The following is a 20,213-nucleotide window of genomic DNA, read 5'->3' on the forward strand; positions in this document are numbered from 1 at the left end:
GACGCTCTGAGCGATCTGGGCGCACCTGGGCTGCACCCCTGCCTGCCTGCACCCCTGCCTGCCTGCACCCTTCTCCAGGGCCCCCCGGTCGTGGGCGTGAGCCCGGAAGTAGCCACGAGCCAGCCGGGACCGCCGCTCGTAAACCTGGGGAAACCTGTGTAGACTCTGGCGTTGACAGCTGGGAGGCGGCCGGGACTGTGGCGGCGCCCCCCTCTGAGCCCACCTCCCTCACCGCAGTCCGGGAGTTGAACCCTCCTTCGAAGTCCTGGAACAGCCCCCACTTCTTTAAGGTAAAAACCGTCTTAACCATTTCCTTCACCTTTTTTCCTTTTCCTCTCTAGCTTTGGGGAGGTGACACTGCCTATCCTCCCACCCTGGGTCTCTGTACGTCTGGGTTTCTAGAGGCGCTCGGGCAGAAGGAGTAAGTAAAAGAGATGCTACCTTTCCCCCGTTTAATTACACCTTCCCCCTCTCCCTTGCTAACAAGTAGACAGGGCACTGTGGTGGACTTATTCTGAGGGGAAAATCTAAACCATTAGTTGCGTGAAGATTTGGGTCAGAGTGAGAGGGAGATTGGAGGGGAACCCTACGCTCTTGAAGGGAGAGTAAAGTTCCTGGGGAGCGGGGGTGGGAGCGGGGACGTGTCTTCTTGAAGCTACAGACCTGATTCCTGCATTCTTCCAACTTCTGGCTATTTATTGCCACTGGCTAGGGAGGAGCAGGGGCTGTTTTACCTCCTCTGTCCGCCACCAGAGGATTATTCCAGAAAGTATAGGACTTAGTTAAGAGGGGAAGAATGAATTCCTAGTTTGTTTAAGGACCTGTGAGTCTCAGAATGCATCACGCTCTGGAGTACTCCATGCTCACTCCACTGGTGTGCACCTTGTAGCCTGGAACTCTTCCATTACACTCCCTCCCCTCTTCTGAAGGATTAGCCCTCTTAGCTTTCAACCCAGTTTCTCTGAGACCCAGCTTCCTCTGGTAGTCCAGTTCTGGGTTCTTTTGGCTCACTGGACTGCCCAGCCCCCACTTAATTATAGATCATTTCTGGCATTTGGATAGAAAAGATAAGAAGTAAGCCCTGTTTTTCTCCAGGCTTTTAAAAAATTGTCCCAGGCTCTGGTTTCTGCTTCTGAGGCTCATTCTAAATGTCATTTGGGAAGGAAGGAAAAAAGGAGAGAGATTAAAAAAAAAGGTGTAAGGCCTGCAGGCAAATTTTGCTACTCTGATTCTAAATTAATCACATGGAAATAAGATGCAGCTAGCATAGATTGGAAAATCCCATGGACGGAGGAGCCTGGTAGGCTGCAGTCCATGAGGTCGCTAAGAGTCGGACACGACTGAGCGACTTCACTTTGACTTTTCACTTTCATGCATTGGAGAAGGAAATGGCAACCCACTCCAGTGTTCTTGCCTGGAGAATCCCAGGGACGGGGGAGCCTGGCAGGCTGCTGTCTGTGGGGTCGCACAGAGTCGGACACAACTGAAGCGACTTAGCAGCAGAAGCAGCAGCAGCATAGATTATATTTGAATCAGAAGGATGATCAATTTGGGTGACTAGTCTTATTTCCATAACTTTTACATTTCTCAACTTCACCTCCGAGGCTTTACCTTAGCCCTAAATCCTACCTGATTGTGAAAGGAAGCATAGTCTCAGGTTAGGAGGAAGCAAGAGAAAAGATTTCTAACAAGTTTATTTCTCTACCTTTCTCACCCTGACCAAGGTGAAGAGGGGAGCAAGGAGGTTGAAGGGAGATATTTTCCAGGAGGCAGAGTTTGTGGCTTTTTATCATCTACTATCCATGGTGTTAATTAAATGTCATGCTTAGTGCTGGGAGAGAGCAGGTTAAACAGGTCCAGAGTTGACATTTAAAATGACCTAGATGGGAATAGATTGAAAGAACATTTGCACAGATAGGTGAATGTAGAGGGAGTAATTTTTTTAATGTAAATCAATAATCAGTATTTTCATATTCCATGTAGTGAGCAAGGGAGTACTGGGTTTGAGCAGTTTTCAGAGCATAGAGGAACTGAGGAGAAGTTGCTATCCCAACTCCAGCTGGCAAGAGAAGCTAGCTTACTGGAAGAACGGGGCTGGGGGTGGGGTGGGACAAGTTGTACCTCTAACCTGAAATCACTTATCCGAACCTGTCTCTGTTTCAAGTCACCTTGCCCGCATTTCCCCTCTCCAGCCTACAGGAAGCTCCTCCCAGGACCTTTTTGTTGTGGTTTGCAATTGTATAAAGCTGGAATTATAAAGGTGGAATCCTTCAAGGAGAAAGACTTCTTTCTCACCAGTGTTTCCCATTTAGGGGTATGATACTGACTCTTTTTCTCCATCCCAAGCACTGTTTAGCTCTTTGGCCTTGGGATGAAGCAGAGAAAACAGGACCCTAAAGATATAAGCCCTGTGTGCTCAGGATGTTCCCTGAAGAGTCAAGGGCAGGGGTGGGGGATGAGGCAGAGGAGTTACCCTCCTTCCAGCTATGGTGGGTTTTACTGACACAATGCTTACTTCAAGGTTAGCTAAAGATCACCGTATTAAGATCACTGTCAGTATTGTATAACATTTCTTTCTCCATCTCTTTTCCTTCTTTCTCCTTTTGCTCTCCCTTTCTATCTTGTCTTCATTCCTTGTTGTTTCTGTTTCAGGAAAGCAGACGCCACCCAATGTCCTCAATCCCACCAGAATTATCCCTTCCAAACCTTTGAGTCCTATACCCTCTTTGGTCCCATCTGGTCACAGCAAGTTAGAGGTGACAGCTCAGCCTGGGACCCTTCTGTTTAACCTAAAACTGTACTGCCCGTAGCCTGGAGTGGCTGAACAGACGCTCACCAAGCCTTCTGCACTACATTCCTTTGCCAAATTTTTCTGGGTCTGTTTACTTTTCAGCCCAATGATTTCCTTCTTATTGGATCCGTCTCCCTTTTGCATATCAAGCTTAGAGTAAGGTCAGTCTCTGAGGACAGTAAAGCCCCTCAGTCAGCCCTTCCTGACCATGGAACACCATCAACCTGAGCATCCAGCCCCTGGTGAGACCAGGACTGCAGAAGCGGTCAGCCCTGAAAACCACAAGGTCTTGTCAGAACCCAAAGAGCACCCTCAGGACAAGGATGCCAAAGAGGCAGACGGGGCAGCTGGAGAGCAGGAGCCAGTAGACCAAGCTTCACTGCCAGCCCAAGGCCAGGATAACTTCGAGTCCCCTCCACCAGATGCTAGTTCAAGCCAACCAGGGCCAGCCAGGGAGACTCGACCTGAGACAGAGACAGCGGGGGCCTGCTCCAGGCTCCAGGAGCTTCCCCAGTCCCCTAGGGCCCGACAGCCTGAGCTAGACTTCTACTGTGTCAAGTGGATCCCCTGGAAAGGAGAACAGACACCTATCATCACCCAGAGCGCCAATGGCCCTTGCCCTCTCATCGCCATTGCGAATATCCTTTTTCTTCAGTGGAAGGTAAGAGGGAGTTTGGATGGGGTCTTAGGAAATGTTGATCATTCTGCTTTTCTCAAGCCTGTCAAACTTTCCAGGTTTTTCTTCCTTTATCTCCAGGTTGAACAAATGAGATCAGATATTTGCAAAAACAAGACAATTATCTGTCCTACTCCTGCGTCTTCCACTGTCTGGCAAATGGGAATGCCTTGCAGTTCTTCCCATTCAGTCCCTTGCTCCAGTTGCAAGCCGTTTTTGCCCACCACACCTGACTGCTGGATAAGCCCTGCCCTCCCGCCTTTCTCTGGGTTCCTCCTTCAGTGCTCCCTGAAGGAAAGCACACACCTGGCTCACTTTTTTTTTTTAATTTATTAATTTTTGGCTGTGCTGCGTCTTTGTTGCTGCACACAGGCTTTCTCTAGTTGTGGCCGGGTGGGGGCTACTCCTTGCTGTGGTGCGTGGGCTTAGTTGCCACGTGGCATGTGGAATATTCCCAGATCAGGGATCGAATTTGTCCCCTGCATTGGCAAGCAGATTCTTTACCAATGACTGGCCAACTCTTTGATCTCTCCTTGCCTCCAGGTAAAGCTGCCGCCTCAGAAAGAAGTGATCACATCCGACGAGCTCATGGCCCATCTCGGTGAGTGACTGGGCCTTCAAGAGGAATTACCTGAAAGGTTCCAGTGCTATCTACTGAGCCAGAAATCCAGAGTATTGAGAGGGACTCCGCATTCAGGGATCTTATGTGGCAGGGAGGGTAAATGTCTATAGGGTTTCTCTGCAAGGCTGGGGAATGAAAAGCAAAAATCAAGGTGTCAGGAGTCCTGGGTCGTCACCCTCATTCTTCCCTTAGCTTTCACATGTGACCTTCAGTGGGTCCTTCACCTTTTGTGGCTTCTTTCTTCCTCTGATAAACGAAGGCCCTTTGCAACTCTGAAAATCTGTGGTTCTGTGATATACCTCTGTTTTCTTAGAGAAGAGGAAGCAGCTTTTGGGACAGTGGTGGGGTAAGCTGATAAGGAATCCTGTCTTGTAGGAGACTGCCTTCTGTCCATCAAACCTCAGGAAAAGTCAGAGGGACTTCAGCTTAATTTTCAGCAGGTGAGGTGAAAGGTCTGTGAACTGGGGGCTTTCAGGTTCATAAGGGGCACCCAGGCTATTAAGAGAAGCCTTTCTGATGCTTCTCAAGAGGGTTCTTTGAACCATCATTTCTTTCTGCAGGAGGGAGAGAGTGTATCTCTGTCTTAGAAAACATGTTCATTTACATAAAATAAAGAAGGATTGAGAAAAGGGAGGACTTTCCATTGTAAGAGGAAACCAGGGGGAAAAAGCAACAAGATTAATTGTTTTGTTTTGTTTTGTTTTCTGGAGGTAGGAGTGGAACAAGAAGAGGGAAGGCTAGAATATCCATCATTTTCTTTTTCCACCAGTTTTATTGATATATAATCGACATATAATACTGTGTAAGGTTTATTTTTTCATTTCATTTAATTTTTTTAATTGAAGTATAGTTGATTTACAATACTGTGTTAGTTTCAGGTATATAGTGTGGTGATTCAGTATTTTTGCAGATTAAATTCTGTAATAAGTTATTATAAGATACTGGGTATCTTATAATTAGTTTGGCTGGGTATATGGGACTTACCTGGTGGTTCAGTGATTGAGACTCTGTGCTTCCAATACAGAGGGCATGGGTTCGATCCCTGATTGGGGAACTAAGATCCCACGTGCCTCACAACCAGTAAACAAGTAAATAAATAAAAATTTTTTTAAAAAGATACTGGGTATAATTCCATGTGGTATACAGTATATCCTTGTTGCTTATCTATAACACTAAGTTTAAAATGCACAGTGTGCTGATTTGACCTATCCATCGTTTTCTTTTCCACCCCAGAATGTGGACGATGCAATGACAGTGCTGCCTAAACTGGCCACAGGTCTGGATGTCAATGTGCGGTTCACAGGCGTCTCTGATTTTGAGTACACTCCTGAGTGCAGTGTCTTTGACCTCCTTGGCATTCCTCTGTACCATGGCTGGCTTGTTGATCCCCAGGTGAGGGTGGGAGGGCCCAAATGAGACAGCCAGCTCAAGCTGAGAGAGAAGCAGAATTTTGTGGGGTTGGGGTTAGGGAGGTAGGGAGTAGATTGGCTAGGGAGGGGATTGATGTTTCAAGGTTGGATTCAGTGTGGAATTCCTTTAGTTTTTAACTTTTGGGGGTAACATTCAAACACAAGCAAGCAATTTAAGATGGGTCAGTTCTTTAGACATCAAAAGTTTCAGGAAGCTTTTGTCATAGGGTTGCAATCCTTGTGGGCTTGGTTCATTTCCTTCCTAAAAAAAGCTCTCCGTTTTTGGGGGTACCACCCCACTCCACTGCCCACGCAGAGTCCTGAGGCTGTGAGTGCAGTCGGGAAGCTGAGTTACAACCAGCTGGTAGAGAAGATCATCACCTGCAAGCACTCCAGTGACACCAACCTTGTGACAGAAGGTGACATTCCTCCCTTCTCCTCAGCAATCTTATGTGGAGGGAATGATGGCTACCGAGGTTTAGTGTTTATTGTCTGTTTTTCCACCACCACGTCCCATGAGAATGTAGGCACCGGGAGCGGGAGTTTGGGGAGTTGTCTGTTTCGTTCACTGATGTATCCCCCGGTACCTAGTGCAGTGCCTGTTTGCTCCGATAGCATCTATTTATCTGGCTGAGTCTTAGTTGCAACATGTGGGATTTTTTTTTTAGTGGCAGCATGGGCTTCCCACGTGGTTTAGTGGGTAAAGAATCTGCCTGCAGTGCAGGACATGCAAGAGACTCAAGTTTGATCCCTGGGTTGAGAAGATCCCCTGGAGGAAGGGCATGGCAATCCACTCCAGTATTTTTGCCTTAGGAATCCCCGTGGACAGAGGAGCCTGGCGGGCTACAATCCGTAGGGGTGCAAAGAGTAGGACACGAGTGAAGCAACTTAGCATGTGTGTACACCTGCATCTTTCTCTCTCATTTTTTAAAAATAATGATTTATTTATCTGTGGAGGGTCTTAGTTGTGGCATGTGGGATCTAGTTCTCTGACCTGGGCCCTCTGCATTGGGAGCATAGAGTCTTAGCCACTGGACCACTAGGGAGGTCCCCACCTGCGTCTCTTAGCTATGGTGTTTGGAATCTAGTTCTCTGACCAAGAATCGAATCCGGGCTTCCTGAATTGGGAACTCGGAGTCTTAGCCACTGGACCACCAGGAAAGTTCAGCATCTGTTGAATGGATGAATTTAACCAGGCTTCAAGGAAGGGATTTCCCAAGGTGGGACTGATCCCTAGGGCTTTGATAGGGGCTCTCTGGATGATCCTCCTGTGGACTTTGGATTTGAGTCCCCTGTCCCTCTTTTCTTGTCCTTGCTGCCAGGCCTGATTGCAGAGCAGTTTCTGGAGACCACTGCTGCCCAGCTGACCTACCATGGCCTATGTGAACTAACAGCAGCTGCCAAGGAGGGCGAACTTAGCGTCTTTTTCCGGAACAACCACTTCAGCACTATGACTAAGCATAAGGTGATTCGGGTTTGGAGGTGGGAGGTTGGAGTGCTGTCTATTTCCTCATGCCTATTTCTTCCGGGTCAGTATTTCAGTCAGGACAAGGTAGATTAAGCTGTGGTAACAAATGACCCCTAAAATCCCTGTGGTTCACCATGACAAAGGTTTATTTTTCATTCATGTTGCGTGTCCACTGTGGGTTGGCTGCAGTTCTGTCCCACATCATCTTCAGTCTGGGGCCCTGGCTGACAAAACAGCCTTTCTCTGGAACATAGGAGAGCAAGAGGAACACACCACGCACGGCGTTGGCTCTGCTACCATCTCACTGGCCAGAGCGAAATGTAAGGAGTGAGCTTGCCATCAGTGGGCCAAGAAAGTGCACGTCCTCTCCCAGGAAGGAGCAGTGGAAGTTTTGAACAATACTATAGTTTTCCAAGGCTTCCCTCGTGGTTTAGACTGTAAAGAATCTGCCTGTAGTGCAAGAGACCCGGGTTTGATCCCTGGGTTGGGAAGATCCTCTGGAGAATAGAATGGCAACCCATTCCTGTATTCCTGCCTAGAGAATTCCATGGAAAGAGGAGCCTGGTGGGCTACAGTCTATGGGGTCGCAAAGAGTCGAACACGAGCGAGCGACTAACACACACATAGTTTTCCAAAGCTAGAAATTGTCTAAGCGTTCTAGGAATTGAGTAGAAGAGAGAAAGATCTTTGGCTCTTAAAGGATTTATCCTCATAGGCATCCCGTGAGCCCAGAGAACCTCGGGAAGTAGGGTAGGAAGACTCCCGCCCCGCAGTGCTTGACCGCAGTGACTGCCACACTTACACGCCACTGACCATGCCCTCAGCCCTTCTGCCCACAGCCGTGTGTACTCAGCAAGAGGTCCACGCACTCACACTGCACGTTTCAGCTAGCGTGCCGACCAGTCACAGGGGCTCTGCGAAGCTCAGATCACTTCTGCCGTGCGCTGCTCCTGCCGCCCGTCCCACCAGCGCGTGTGTTCTCTCCCGCACAGGGCCACTTGTACCTACTGGTCACTGACCAGGGCTTTCTCCAGGAGGAGCAAGTGGTGTGGGAGAGCCTGCACAACGTGGACGGAGACAGCTGTTTCTGTGACTCTGACTTTCACCTCAGCCACTCCCCGGGCAAGGGACCCGGAACGGGAGGTGGGAGTGGCTCCCCAGAAAAGCAGCGGCAGGTGGACCAGGTGTGTGGGGCCTTGGGGGCCGGGGTGGGGTGCAGAGCGCATGTCTGCCTCGGAGAGCTTTGTGCCCAAGGCGGGCAGCCTGTATCTTATCTTCTAGAGACTGTAACTTATGACACTGTGCCCTTCTCTGGGCTCTGTGGACCATCTCTGCGCTTGGTGTGTGTTCTCTGGCATCACAGATAAAATACGCGGCTGTGTGTTTCTCTCTGGAGGAGAAGGAGTGGGGAGATTGGAAGGATAAGGAAAGGCTGAGCTGGTTTGGAAGCCTAAGCCCAGCCTGGCCAGCCCCCTGCCCCAGCCTCCCTCACTGCCCTTGTTCTTGCCCCTGTCTCTAGGACTACCTGATCGCCTTGTCCCTACAGCAGCAGCAGCCCCCGCCCCAGGGCACATCGGGTCTGAGCGACTTGGAACTGGCCCAGCAGCTTCAGCAAGAGGAGTACCAGCAGCACCAAGCGGCCCAGGCTGCCCCTGCACGGGCCCCATCACCGCAGGTGGGCCTGCTCCTCCTCGCTCTTAGTGCTGCCCCTCCAGCATCCCTGCATCCCCAGCGTGCCACTCCGGCTTCCCTGATCCAGACTTGTTATTGCCACCAGCATTTCTTCAAGGTTTCCCTCGGGGCCCTTCTGTCTGTCCCTCTGCCCTGGGTCCCCTCCTGTCTTTCTCTCCCCACAGCCCCTCCCAGTCCTGACCCTGCTTCCATCTAGAGTCCCTGTCCTTGTTTCGCCATGGGTTCGGATGGGTGACCAGCTGTTAACTCTGACACAGGGGAGAGGAGCTGCATCTGGACGCCCAGCTGCTGAGCGTCGGCAAAGGCCGAAGCAAGAGTCCGACTGTGTCCTCCTGTAGCCCTGCTCGGGCCCGGCTGCCTTGCCTCCGCTTTCAGAGGTGGGGGCTATTTGCTTGCTCCCCCTCAACTTGAGATATGCAGGGTAACTTATTTATGGGATGTTGGGGATCAGAGCAGGCAGTGAATGCTAAGGTCAGACTTGGTGACCTCTTTGCCCTCATGTGCTGCCTCCTCTTCCTCCCAACCATCCAGGACAACATTGGAGTTGATGGGGTGAGGATTTCTGATTTCTAACTCTTTTCCCCCAGAATAGTCACATTAATGTACAGACTCAGGCTCCAGGGTGAAGTTTCTGTGTAGAATCCATCTCTGCTATTTCCCACCCCTGACTGGCTGGGTCATCCTATAGGCCCATCCGAATCCATCCATCCATCCATTTGTTTCAGGGTTTGATTTGGGTTTCTATCTCTATTATTTTTAATGCCTTCCTAGGGGTTTGGAAATAAAACTTCTTTCCTGAAGTCTGTTGTTTGCCTTACCCTGCAGCGGTTAAGTATTTGACCAAATTGAGGAATGCAAAGCATGGTGGGGGTGGGAGGGATGCAGGGATGGTAGAGGCTAGAGGGGGTGGCCTGTCATTTCTAATAGAGCCAGCAGGGGGAGCCAAAAGTCCACTTTGTCCTTTTTTTTTTTTTTTTTTCATGTGGTTGTTGCTGTTTACCCACTCCAGTATTCTTGCCTGGAGAATTCCATGGACAGAGAGCCTGGCAGGCTACAGTCCATAGGGTCGTAAAGAGTCAGACATGACTGAAGCAACTTAGCATGTACACATGTTGTTTAGTTGCTAAGTCATGTTCACCTCTTGCCACACTATGGACTGTAGCCTGCCAGGCTCCTCTGTCCGTGGGGATTCTCCAGGCAAGAATACTTCAATGAGCTGCCATTTCGTTCTCTAGGGGACTGTCCCGACCCAGGGGTCAAACCCATGTCGCCTGCATTAGCAGGCGGATTCTTTACCCACTGAGTCACCAGGGAAGCCCCTTCTTTTGGAGCTAGTACTCTAATTTGGGAGGTGGGTTTCTAAGTCCCAGCTTTGGACAGATGAATTTGAGGATTGTATGCCCCGCTAACCCACCCAAATGTTCCCATTCAGGGAAAGGGTAGCTTGATCCTCCTACTTGCTTCTCAGGTCATACAGACGGTCCTTTGCTACTTCTAGCCATTTCTGGCCTCGTGGTTCCTGGTTCTCTTATTTTGCCTGAAATTTCCTGGGGAAGAGAGAATAATGGGCGTGAGGGGGGATGCACAGAGGAGGCAGGTTGTTGACAACTGCAGTTCAGAGCCTCAAACAGGACTCCTGTTGAATATCCAAGGGCACATCAAAGGCACCTCCAACTTCAAGGCCTCCTCCCAGCCAGTGTCCTGCTCCACCCAAACTTCAGTCAGGGGACACAAATGACAGTGAAGTTTGCCAAAAGAAATCAAGCATCAGCGAGATGTTCTGGCCAGAATTCAGGAAGAATGAATAGGACAGAAACTATCCAAGCGATCTTGTTTTGCACACCCAGGACAGAGCTAGGGGATCCAGGTGCAGGCATCACTTTGAAATGAGAGAGGTGAAGGAATTTAAAAGAAACTTTGAGTTCTGGCCTCAACAAGAAGCTGGAACATGTGGTGCTCAGTGAGGGGTCATTATTTGGAGGCCCAGCTAGTCTCCTGCAGGCTCAGCCAAACAAGAAAATCTCAGATCCTTGAAGGTCATGCGGGGATGAGGTCTCAAAGGTCTTCCGCCCTGCACAGGGCTAGTAGGGCTGACCGGCAGTCCCCTTTCACTGCATCCTGCAGACAGCAAAGTCAGATGTTAGGAAGACCTGCCACCATCGTGGCTCAGGCACTCTGTTCTCTCCCTCGTGCTGGTCCAGAGCTTGTTTGGTTTCTAGAGTTCTAGAGTTCTGGTTCTAAATTAACCAGAGACCCAGGAGTTCTCCAGGCCATGAATATGCCCCACTGTGTGCAGGGTGGAGGTAAAAGATGAAGCTCTGGGGCTCCAGGTTAAGAACCAGCCAAGCCTCACCTGGAGGGAAGAGTAGAGGGACTTGCCAAATTTTTTTCTGAACTCGGCTCGGATACTTAGAAGATCAGTCTCACTTCGAGAAATAAGGATGCGCATCAGTGCTTGGTAATTGGGTTCAGTCTCCTGGTAGAGGAAAAAACAGAATGGGGATGTGGTGGTAGGGAAATTCTCACAGGGCAGGGATTGGGCCACATGGTGAATTATTATAGGGAGTGCTGGTGAGGAGAAAGTCAAGAAAAAGAGAAATATACATTATCTAGGGGCAAACATTATCTGTGTCCATCCTCAAGGGAGATGATGTGGCAGGAAAAATCAGTTGCTGCGGGGAATATTTACAGCAATATCACTCATTCCTTCCACATCTTTTCTGGCGTTGCCATTAGCTTAGAGTCTCACTCCAAGAGCAAGGACTCAAGAAAGGATAGAGATGTGCTACCTGTGAAGACTTACAGCATGATAGTCAAGAGACTGTTAACAGGGAATGTCTAAGGAGGACACTCACCCTATCCCTAAACTGTCATCGGTTTCTCCTGGTTAGACCCCTGAGGTTCAGCATCATTCTCTTTCTCCTGTACCTGCAACAGGCCTCTTGCCTTTTGGTTAAAGACAGTCACGGAGGGTTCAGTTTAGAAATAATAGAGGTATATGTGTGCTAAGTCGCTTCAAGTAGTGTCTGACTCTGTGCAACCCTATAGACTGTAGCCTGCCAGGCTCTTCTGTCCATGGTGTTCTCCAGGCAAGAATACTGGAGTGGGGCACCATTTATTTCTCCAGGGCAGGGGTTGAACCCACTGTCCCTTATGTCTCCTGCATTGGCAGGAGGGTTCTTTACCACTAGCGCCACCTGTGAAGTGAAAGTTGCTCAGTCGTGTCTGACTCTTTGCGACCCCATGGACTATACAGTCCATGGAATTCACCAGGCCAGAATACTGGATTGGGTAGCCTTTCCCTTCCCCAGGGGATCTTCCCAACGCAGGGATCGAACCCAGGTCTTCCACATTGCAGGCAAATTCTTTACCAGCTGAGCCAAAAAGGAAGCCCAAGAATACTGGAGTGGGTAGCCTATCCCTTCTGCAGGACATCTTCCCGACCCAGGAATCAAACTGGGGTCTCCTGCATTGCAGGCGGATTCTTTACCAACTGAGCTATCAGGGAAGCCCCAATAGAGGTATCATCAAATCAGGAGCTATAACTGATTATAATAATGTTATCATGAGAGATTTCTAAATAAAGTATTTTGGTTGGAAAAATCCTGTTTGTGTCATGAGCTGGGTACTGCTGCTGTCATCATTTTCTAATATCCTCTTTTTCAGAGTTTCCTCAGGCACCTGCCTTCTGAGACCCTTCCCAGAATTGCCTGAAACCCACACTTATGGCAACCCTACACATCATAAACTCCCAGAAGAAACAAAAAATGATGGAGGGAATATAGGATGCTATATTTTATTTGGACTCATTACCTAATTGTCAGTGGGCCTGATGGCTACTTTTTTTTTTTTTTTTTCACTTTTAATTTAATCTGATTAGTTATTTGGCTGCACAGCTTGTGGGATTTTAGTTCCCCCACCAGGGATCAGCAGTTAGAGCACAGAATCCTAACCACTGGGCTGCTAGGGAATTCCCTGATGGCTACTCTTTTGGATGGCATGTACCATTGGTTTTGTATTGTGACGAAGATTGCTGAATGCTTCCCAGTATCCATTCTTCCCTTCTTGCAACTCTTGTACTCCACAGTTGTAGAACTGGGGTAAGAGTTGCTCATTAAGTGAATATTCCCAGTGTGTAAAGTGGCTCTCCACACTAAACCTATATCAAACATCATTCTTCTCTTGTTACCTGAGGGTATATTTGGCATCTCATACTGCCCTAGGATCTTTATAAAGAACATTCATTTTATGGTTCAAATTGGTCTGAATTTGGACTGCAAGGAGATCCAACCAGTCCATCCTAAAGGAAATCAGTGCTGAATATTCATTGGAAGGACTGATGTTGAAGCCAAAACTCTTAATACTTTGGCCACCTGATAAGAAGAGCTGACTCATTTGAAAAGACCCTGATGCTGGGAGGGATTGAGGGCAGGAGGAGAAGGGGACGACAGAGGATGAGATGGTTGGATGGCGTAACCAACTCAATGGACATGAGTTTGAGTAAACTCCAGGAGTTGGTGATGGACAGGGAGGCCTGGAGTGCTGCAGTCCATGGGGCTGCAAAGAGTTGGACACGACGAGCGACTGAACTGAACTGTCCTGAATCAGCCATCACTTAAAGGTCATTTTTCTGAATAAATATTTATCACAATTATGTTTTTACATATTTCTCACAAAAGAATAGTATGGAAGTATCTTGACTGAGTTTTTCTTTTAAAAAAAAATTTTTTTTTCCAGAAAAATAAGCCTGCATCACTTCTTGACTCCTTCTTCTAAGATTAAACCCACAATTTATATCCAGGAATCTAAAGTCCTGTAATCCAAATACATTACAATCACTGCTGGAGTACAGGTTCTTTTTATGACAGGAATTTAGAGAACTACAACTTTTCAAGTGAATCCTAGAGTTCACTGATTATAATAGTACAGGATTTATTGGATAAGTACAATAATCTACTGTCAAAATGGAAATCTCTGGATGATAAAATAAATGCTTCCCTGATGGCTCAGTGGTAAAGAATCTGCCTGCCAATGCAGGAGACACGGGTTCAATCCCTGGTGCAGGAAGACCCCATATGCCACGGAGCAATTAAAGCTCGTGTACCACAACTCCTGGCCCGAGCTGGAGAGCCCAAGAGCCGCAACTACTGAAGGCCGAGTGCCCCAAAGCCTACGCTCTGCAACAAGAGAAGCCACTGCAAGGAGAAGCCCACACACCACAACAAAGAGACCCCACTCGCAGCGACTAAAGAAAGCCCTCACAGCAGTGAAGACCCAGCATAGCCGTAAATAAATAAACAGAAAGAAAACGTTTTAAGAAAGTTTCTGTGTAACATTTTGAATAGTTGTCAATAGGCATCATGGTTTCTCAACCAGTGTACCAAAAACTATTCCATCTTCAAAGTTTGGGTGGGATTTTTATTTATAGGCCTTGGGGGACAGTTGTATTAGGACAGCTAGTTGAATGAGCAGAATGACTGGATTCTGTTTATGAAATTACTCAAACCAAGATTGCCAATTTAAGTTTGGATTATATAGAACAAAGTCTGATCAGTATGGAGGAAGGTGATCTTGGGTACCAAGAGTAGGCTATAGCTTATAGTATAGACCAACACCTATGGAATAGACTAGGAGTTGACATGTGGCAGTTAAAATTTGTCCTATAGGATCATTATGTGTATTGTAGGGAGACTGCTGTGTGACCTTGGGCAAGGTACTTAACCTCTCTGTGCTTCAGTTTTTTGTCTATTAAACAAGGATGGAGTGTTAATGTGAGGACTTACTGAAACGTGCTCAGCAGAGGCCTTGGCACACAAGGAGCCCCTCAGAAACGGGCGGCTATTTCTTTCTTCTTTTTAGTGTTATCGCCAGCCTCATTCTGGCAACAACTGAACCCGGACAAGGCAGTGTCTTTACAGAGCAAATTCATATCTGTATCTGGCCACCTAGACATTCATTGGACCAAAAATTTTAGCTTTAGGGCCCTGATGGGTCAATGGACTTATCTCTAACCACAGCTCCCTCCTCTACTCTTGACAAGACAATTTGTAAACTTAGGAAAAGAGAGCTACTCCATGTTTACAAAGTAATATGAGATGGTTACATTAGCAACAGCGTGAAACTTCCTCTCTCTTGCCCAGGAGGTGTCTCCCTCCCGCCGGTTTTTGTTCCACAGCAAGGGGAAAGGAGCGTCAGTCTTACCTGGAGGGCTTGATGAAGTTTATCAGCAAAGTACAGGGGTGTGTTCCGGATCACCGAGGCTGGAAGCAAAGAGACAAAGATGGAGACAGACCACCGCCATTCCACAGGAGACCTCTGCCCCACGGGTTCCAAGCAGACCCCTTACCTAGGTTGAGCAGAGCCACACAGGCGGCTCCATGGAAACGGGCCCGGACAGTCTTCTCCAACTCATGCCCCGTGTACCACTGGTACTGGTTCAACACTGGTGCACACGGAAGGGAGTTAGAAGAATACATGGGGGAGGGGGTGGTTATCCCAGAGAAGGATGAGCCCTCCCCACCTTCCTCAGCCAGAACTCATCATTAAAGCAAGTTGGAGAGACCGGAAGACTCCTGTGTACCTCGGACGAGGTGTTCGGGATTGCGCTGGGTGAAGACAAGGACCCACGTCCTCTCTGTGCTGGGTCCTTCAGCCTGCTTTAATGCCTGGGAGCAGGGAGCAAATCAGAATCACTGGTTTGGGGATTGGGGAGCCACGGTTATGGTGTTCCCAGAATCCATAAACATGGAAAAGCTTATTTTAACCTATAAATTAGTTGCATTTATTTATCTGTGTAGCACAGCATGTGGGACCTTAGTTCTGCAACCAGGGATAGAACCTATGCCCCCTGCCGTGGAAGGAATTAAATAATCCCCAAATGCCCATGAGAGGAGAATGTGTGAGTTCAGGAGTCAGAGTCCAGATGAGTGGAAAAAGCTCCATGTGTGACACTGCCCGACCCTCCATGTCCGCCTTACGTCATCGAGGATTCCTTCCCAAGGCAAGGACAATTTTGCAGGACAAGTGGGGACACAGGTCACCGGCTCTAAGATACAGTGTCTTACGTGCACGACGGTGTAAACTCCCCCCACCCCTTGCTCACCTGGATGTCCTGTGCAGCCAGGTTATAGTCAATGATTCCAGTGTAGGCCTCGCGGCCCCCCTAGGAGGAGAAACTCTCAGGAGGACTCTTTGGAGGGCAGTTTTTTATCACCAGACCAACAAACCAAACCCTGGTCTTCCCCTAAAGCCCTCTCCTGTTCATTACACCACAGGTGGGTGCTCCCCAGTGGGGTAACTCCCTTCCTCCCAGACCAGTCCCCCGTACCTTGGCCAGGGCCAGGAGCAAGTCCCGCAAGATGCCCCTGGTCTCAGACTTGATGTCCTCCGCAGCGTCCACTTGGAAATCTGGGATGGGAGCAGGAGCTCTCTGAATCCTGATTTTTCCCAATGAGGATACCTCCAGGACCTGTCAGATGCCTGTGCCCTGTCAGTCCCGCTGTCCCCTGCTTGATGGCCACTAGTTCCCAGCATGTAAGGCAGAAGCACCACCATGGCCACCCTGAAAGCATCTCTAAGCCACGAGTAACCTGTGCGCTGTGGGGTCGTGCCCTGTGGGGCCTCATCTCCCAGTGCCAGACTGCGGGGGGCGGGAGGCAATCAGTTACTCGGGTGGTGGCCAGACAATGAAAAGAGGATGGGGGTGCCCATATTGTGACGCAAGATGGCTAGGGCCAGTCCCCCTCCTTGGAAGTGAGGCTAGGTGATGAGGGAGGTAGAATGTGAAGAAAGGAAAGAGCAGGAAAGGGAGAAAAGGAAGGGGAAAAGAGAAGCAGGAAGGAAAAAGGGGTAGGAGAGGGGTTAAGAAAATCAATTTCCCGGGAGGTCCAGCAGTTAAGACTCCGCACTTTCATGCAGGGCACACTGGTTCCATCCATGGTTGAGGAACCAAGATCCCACACGCCCGGGATCTTTTGGCATGGCCAAAAAGTTAAAAAAAAAAAAAAAAAAAGATAGGCCGAGGTGGGACATCAAAGGAAAACTGGGGAAAGCAAGAAAAAGAGGGGGTGTGTTAAGATGAGGGTGAGAAAAAACTAGTTACCAATTAGTGGGTGAGGCATGTGGCAGTCACTGCAGGGACAGCAGCCAGGGGCCGAGAATTGACACCTACAAAAGCAGGTCCCCACCTTTCCCCCTGGCTGCATCGAGCTTCCATTCAGCCTGGGATGTGGGGTGATGGCAGAATCAGCAAGGGGCTGGGAAGGTGACTTGGGTGCCCTTGGGACTGTCACAGGGCTCAACATTGTCATTACCTCGGGATCCACCCTGGAACCCCAGACTATGACAGTTAATGATCGCTTCTCTCTCTTTAATGATGACAACTGGCTGTCTCCCTGGGGAGACTGAGCCCAGTGGGCGGTGGGGGAGGAGAGACCCCAAGGGAACAACAGAAGCAGAAAGGCTCCCAGAGGGCTCCCTGCAGGGAGTGCAGGGGAGGCGAGGACTGTCCTGTCCAGCTCTTAGAGCTCCATCCTCCACACTCTTACTATGTTTGTAGACTGCCAGGCACTCCTGCAGCTGGGGTGGGGTTCGGGTGGCAAGAATTTCCAAGGCCACATCTTCAGCAGAACCTGAGCCCTACAAGAAATTGGGAAGCCACTCTGAGACTGAGCCATGTTGTTAGAATGGTGGGGAGCAGACGCTGACCACTTGTCCTTCTGAGGGTCAACAGGGACTACTTTTCCAGGGGGCTTCTGCCAAGTCCACTCCTCTGGAGTGGGCAAAGGCAAGGCAGTCAACGTATTCTTTCCCTCAATAGGGTCATCACTCCTGGCAAAGCTCCTCTCCTGGTATTTTCAATGTGCTTAGTTGCTCAGTCCTGTCTGACTCTTTGCGACCCCATGGACTGCAGCCCACCAGGCTCCTCTGTCCATGGGGATTCTCCAGGCATGAATACTAGAGTGGGTTGTCATGCCCTCCTCCAGGGGATCTGCCCAACCCAGGGATTGAACCTTGGTCTCCTGCATTGCAGGCAGTTTTTACTGTCTGAACCACAAGGGAAGCCCAAGAATACCGGAATGGGTAACCTATCCCTTCTCCAGGGATCTTCCTGACCCAGGAATTGAATCGGGGTCTCCTGCACTGCAGGTAGATTCTTTACCAGCTGAGCTACCAGGGTACCTTCAAGGCTGTCCTCAATTCCCGGGCATCGAGATGGGCTGCAGGCTGCAGCAGAGCAACCACGATCCTCTCCAGGTTGCCAGAGAGTGCTGCCTGCAAGGACTTCAGTAGGTCCTACAAGAAACAGTCCCCATGGCAGAGGAACGGCATGAGGGGGAGAGTCCCAGGTGTGTGAGGAGGTTTGGGAATATTTCACTGGCTCTCATCTCAGACCTAACCACCAGGCTTACCTTCCCCCCACAGACTGGGTTTAGCAGGGGGTAAGGGCTGGTCTCAGCTGGTCTCAACTGCTCTTGTTGTGCCCAAGTTTCCTGGGAGCTTCTCATCCCAGCCCACTGCTCCTGGGAATCAGTGTGGTCTCACCTGCTGGGTGCGTTCATGGAAGGCTCGAGAGATGAGCTGCCTTTGCTCTCGGCTCCGGTTGGTCAGCACGTCCAGAATGGCAATACGGTCAACACCTGAACCAAGGTGAGGGCTGGCCCGTGAGCCTGGCAGAGCCCTGTCAGGGTCTTTACAGAGTTGAGATCCCCTTAGTCCTTGACTTGAAGCCTCCGGAGGAGGAAATGACAAGGTCTGGGAAAAGCTACATCATCCCTACCACCATTTGATCCTGAAGAAGTTGCCAATGGCATGTAAATCTGACCCAAAGTTAAGCAAAGGTGGCCTGGTACAGTGCAGAAAATGGCCTTTTGGGATCACAGGCTTGCTTTAGAATCCCAGCTATGCAATATTTTGAGCTGTGTGATCTTGGGCAAGGCTTTTGACCTCCCTGAGCCCCAGTTTCCTCATCTGTGAAACAGAAATAGTATGACTTGCCTCACAGGGCTGTTGTGAAAATGGAGATAAATACCCACTGGGTACCAGACACACAGGAATGAAGGCATTCCACAAACATCTATTGAGTATTGTCAGTTCCTCCTTCTGGCTCCTTGGTCTACAGACTGGTTTCTAAAAGATAGATGCCCAAGCGCAGAGGGAAATGGCTCACCTTGACCTGCTATGGCCTTCAGCAGCCTCTGTACATCCTTGTCCGCACTGAAGCTCAAGAAGGTCCTGAGGGTGCCCAGGGTGCCCCAAGCTGCAGTCTGTAAGATAGGGAGGTACCAGAATCTGCCCATGCTCCTCCCCAGTGACCCAGCCAGGCCCTTGGCATAGCCTCAGGCTAGATCTTCCTTTCCTACTCCTCACCCCACCCCACAGCCTCTGCATTGATATGAAAATAATTTTAAAAAATAATTCCTACAGTCCCAGCAGCCCTTACCTTGTTGGCAAGGCCCAGGTGACTGAGGATCTCCTGAGTCAAGGAGAGTCCCATCTTCTCGTGGGTCACAGACATGGTGCTACTGGCTGCCCTGGGGGGAGGGACATAGGAGCCAATTGAGGGGAACGTCCCCCTCGCCCCTCAGGGCCTCTTTATGACGCCCAGGCCTGGGAGCCTGGGAGCCCTTTGCCCACTCCTTTCCCTTGTTGCAGAAAAAAAGAACAACCTGCTTGGCAGGTTGGGGAGCCCAAGGGGAAGGTAAGAATGGTGCCCCCACCTTTCCCACCACTCACCGTTGTTAGGAAGCAAGGTTTGATCAGGGATACTGCCAGACCTAGTGCCAAAACAGACCCTCCCAGACTCCAGGGCTGGTCCCCAGGGTCCCCAGCCCCGTGGTCTGAGATGGATGATCCCCTCCTGAGGTGCACCTCCCCCTCCCTTCCATGGCCTGGCTGGTTGTTCCTGGGGCAGTGTGGAGGAGGTGAGGATTAAGTATGCAGAGTGGGAAATAACAGCACCTCCCCTCACCGTCAGCCCCAGACTACAAGTGAGACTGTCACCTGCCTGTCAGCTTCCACCACTGTGCTGCGTGTCTTTCGCCCTCGGAGTTTCCCGCTGGAATCTTTAGGTCAGCAGCCACAGTCTCTGAGCTGAGGTGAGTGTGTGTTCTTGTGGGTACATGGGTACCTGGACAAGGACTCAGGCACTCATGTTAGAAAAGTCCTTTCTCCCTCCCCCAAGTGATCAGCGAGTTCCTACCAATCTCCCCCCTCCCTCAGCATGAGAGCCCAGGTCCAGTGCTTACCCAGAGGTGCTGGGGGCTAAGTGGGTGTCGTCAGGCTCTGGCGCGGTGCCTTTGTGGGCACCAGCTCCGGTGTGGCCTGGTACAGGACAGCGGTATGTGCCGCCCAAGCCGAACAGCCAGTCAGATGACCTCTGCAGCAGACCAGCCCCACTGTCCTCGGGCTCTGGCCCCTCCCAACTGTGGGAGAGGACCAGGCTGTACCGTGTCCCACATGCAAACACCTCCCTACAGCATCTCTCCTCCCAGGAACTGGCCTCAGCCCAAACAAGAGAACTCCGCTGGCCTCTCAGCAGCTCAGCCCTGACACAG

At 49.9% G+C, this 20,213-nt stretch overlaps 2 protein-coding genes across 10 annotated transcripts; one reads left to right on the forward strand and one right to left on the reverse strand.

Moving 5' to 3' along the window:
• The first annotated feature begins 208 nt into the window (after nt 1-208).
• MINDY1 (MINDY lysine 48 deubiquitinase 1) lies at nt 209-12,916 on the forward strand. 3 transcript variants are annotated; one of them, XM_061407303.1, is made up of 11 exons: nt 209-290; nt 2,653-3,452; nt 4,011-4,068; nt 4,465-4,529; nt 5,323-5,481; nt 5,815-5,917; nt 6,821-6,963; nt 7,959-8,150; nt 8,486-8,641; nt 8,916-9,035; nt 12,325-12,916. In XM_061407303.1, exons 2-10 carry the CDS (start codon nt 3,000-3,002, stop codon nt 8,994-8,996), a joined length of 1,410 nt encoding a protein of 469 aa, XP_061263287.1. In that variant the 5' UTR covers nt 209-290; nt 2,653-2,999; the 3' UTR covers nt 8,997-9,035; nt 12,325-12,916. The 3 variants fall into 3 exon arrangements, with proteins under 3 accessions (XP_061263287.1, XP_061263279.1, XP_061263297.1); XM_061407295.1 differs by lacking the exon at nt 12,325-12,916 and having other exon boundaries at nt 8,916-9,458; XM_061407313.1 differs by lacking the exon at nt 12,325-12,916 and having other exon boundaries at nt 8,513-8,641; nt 8,916-9,458.
• ANXA9 (annexin A9) lies at nt 7,095-20,179 on the reverse strand. Of its 7 annotated transcripts, none has more exons than XM_061407458.1 (14): nt 19,905-20,137; nt 19,660-19,749; nt 19,100-19,190; nt 18,827-18,923; nt 18,202-18,296; nt 17,839-17,952; nt 17,205-17,295; nt 15,986-16,065; nt 15,761-15,820; nt 15,239-15,323; nt 15,005-15,100; nt 14,860-14,918; nt 11,012-11,134; nt 7,095-10,776 (listed from the first exon to the last, which is right to left on the reverse strand). In XM_061407458.1, exons 3-14 carry the CDS (start codon nt 19,172-19,174, stop codon nt 10,714-10,716), a joined length of 1,038 nt encoding a protein of 345 aa, XP_061263442.1. In that variant the 5' UTR covers nt 19,175-19,190; nt 19,660-19,749; nt 19,905-20,137; the 3' UTR covers nt 7,095-10,713. The 7 variants fall into 7 exon arrangements, with proteins under 7 accessions (XP_061263442.1, XP_061263425.1, XP_061263400.1 ...); XM_061407441.1 differs by having other exon boundaries at nt 10,476-10,776; nt 18,202-18,347; nt 19,905-20,143; XM_061407416.1 differs by having other exon boundaries at nt 10,476-11,134; nt 18,202-18,347; nt 19,905-20,166.
• Nucleotides 20,180-20,213: the final 34 nt, after the last annotated feature.

This window comes from Bos javanicus, chromosome 3, assembly GCF_032452875.1.
Source record: "Bos javanicus breed banteng chromosome 3, ARS-OSU_banteng_1.0, whole genome shotgun sequence".
Taxonomy (NCBI): domain Eukaryota; kingdom Metazoa; phylum Chordata; class Mammalia; order Artiodactyla; family Bovidae; genus Bos; species Bos javanicus.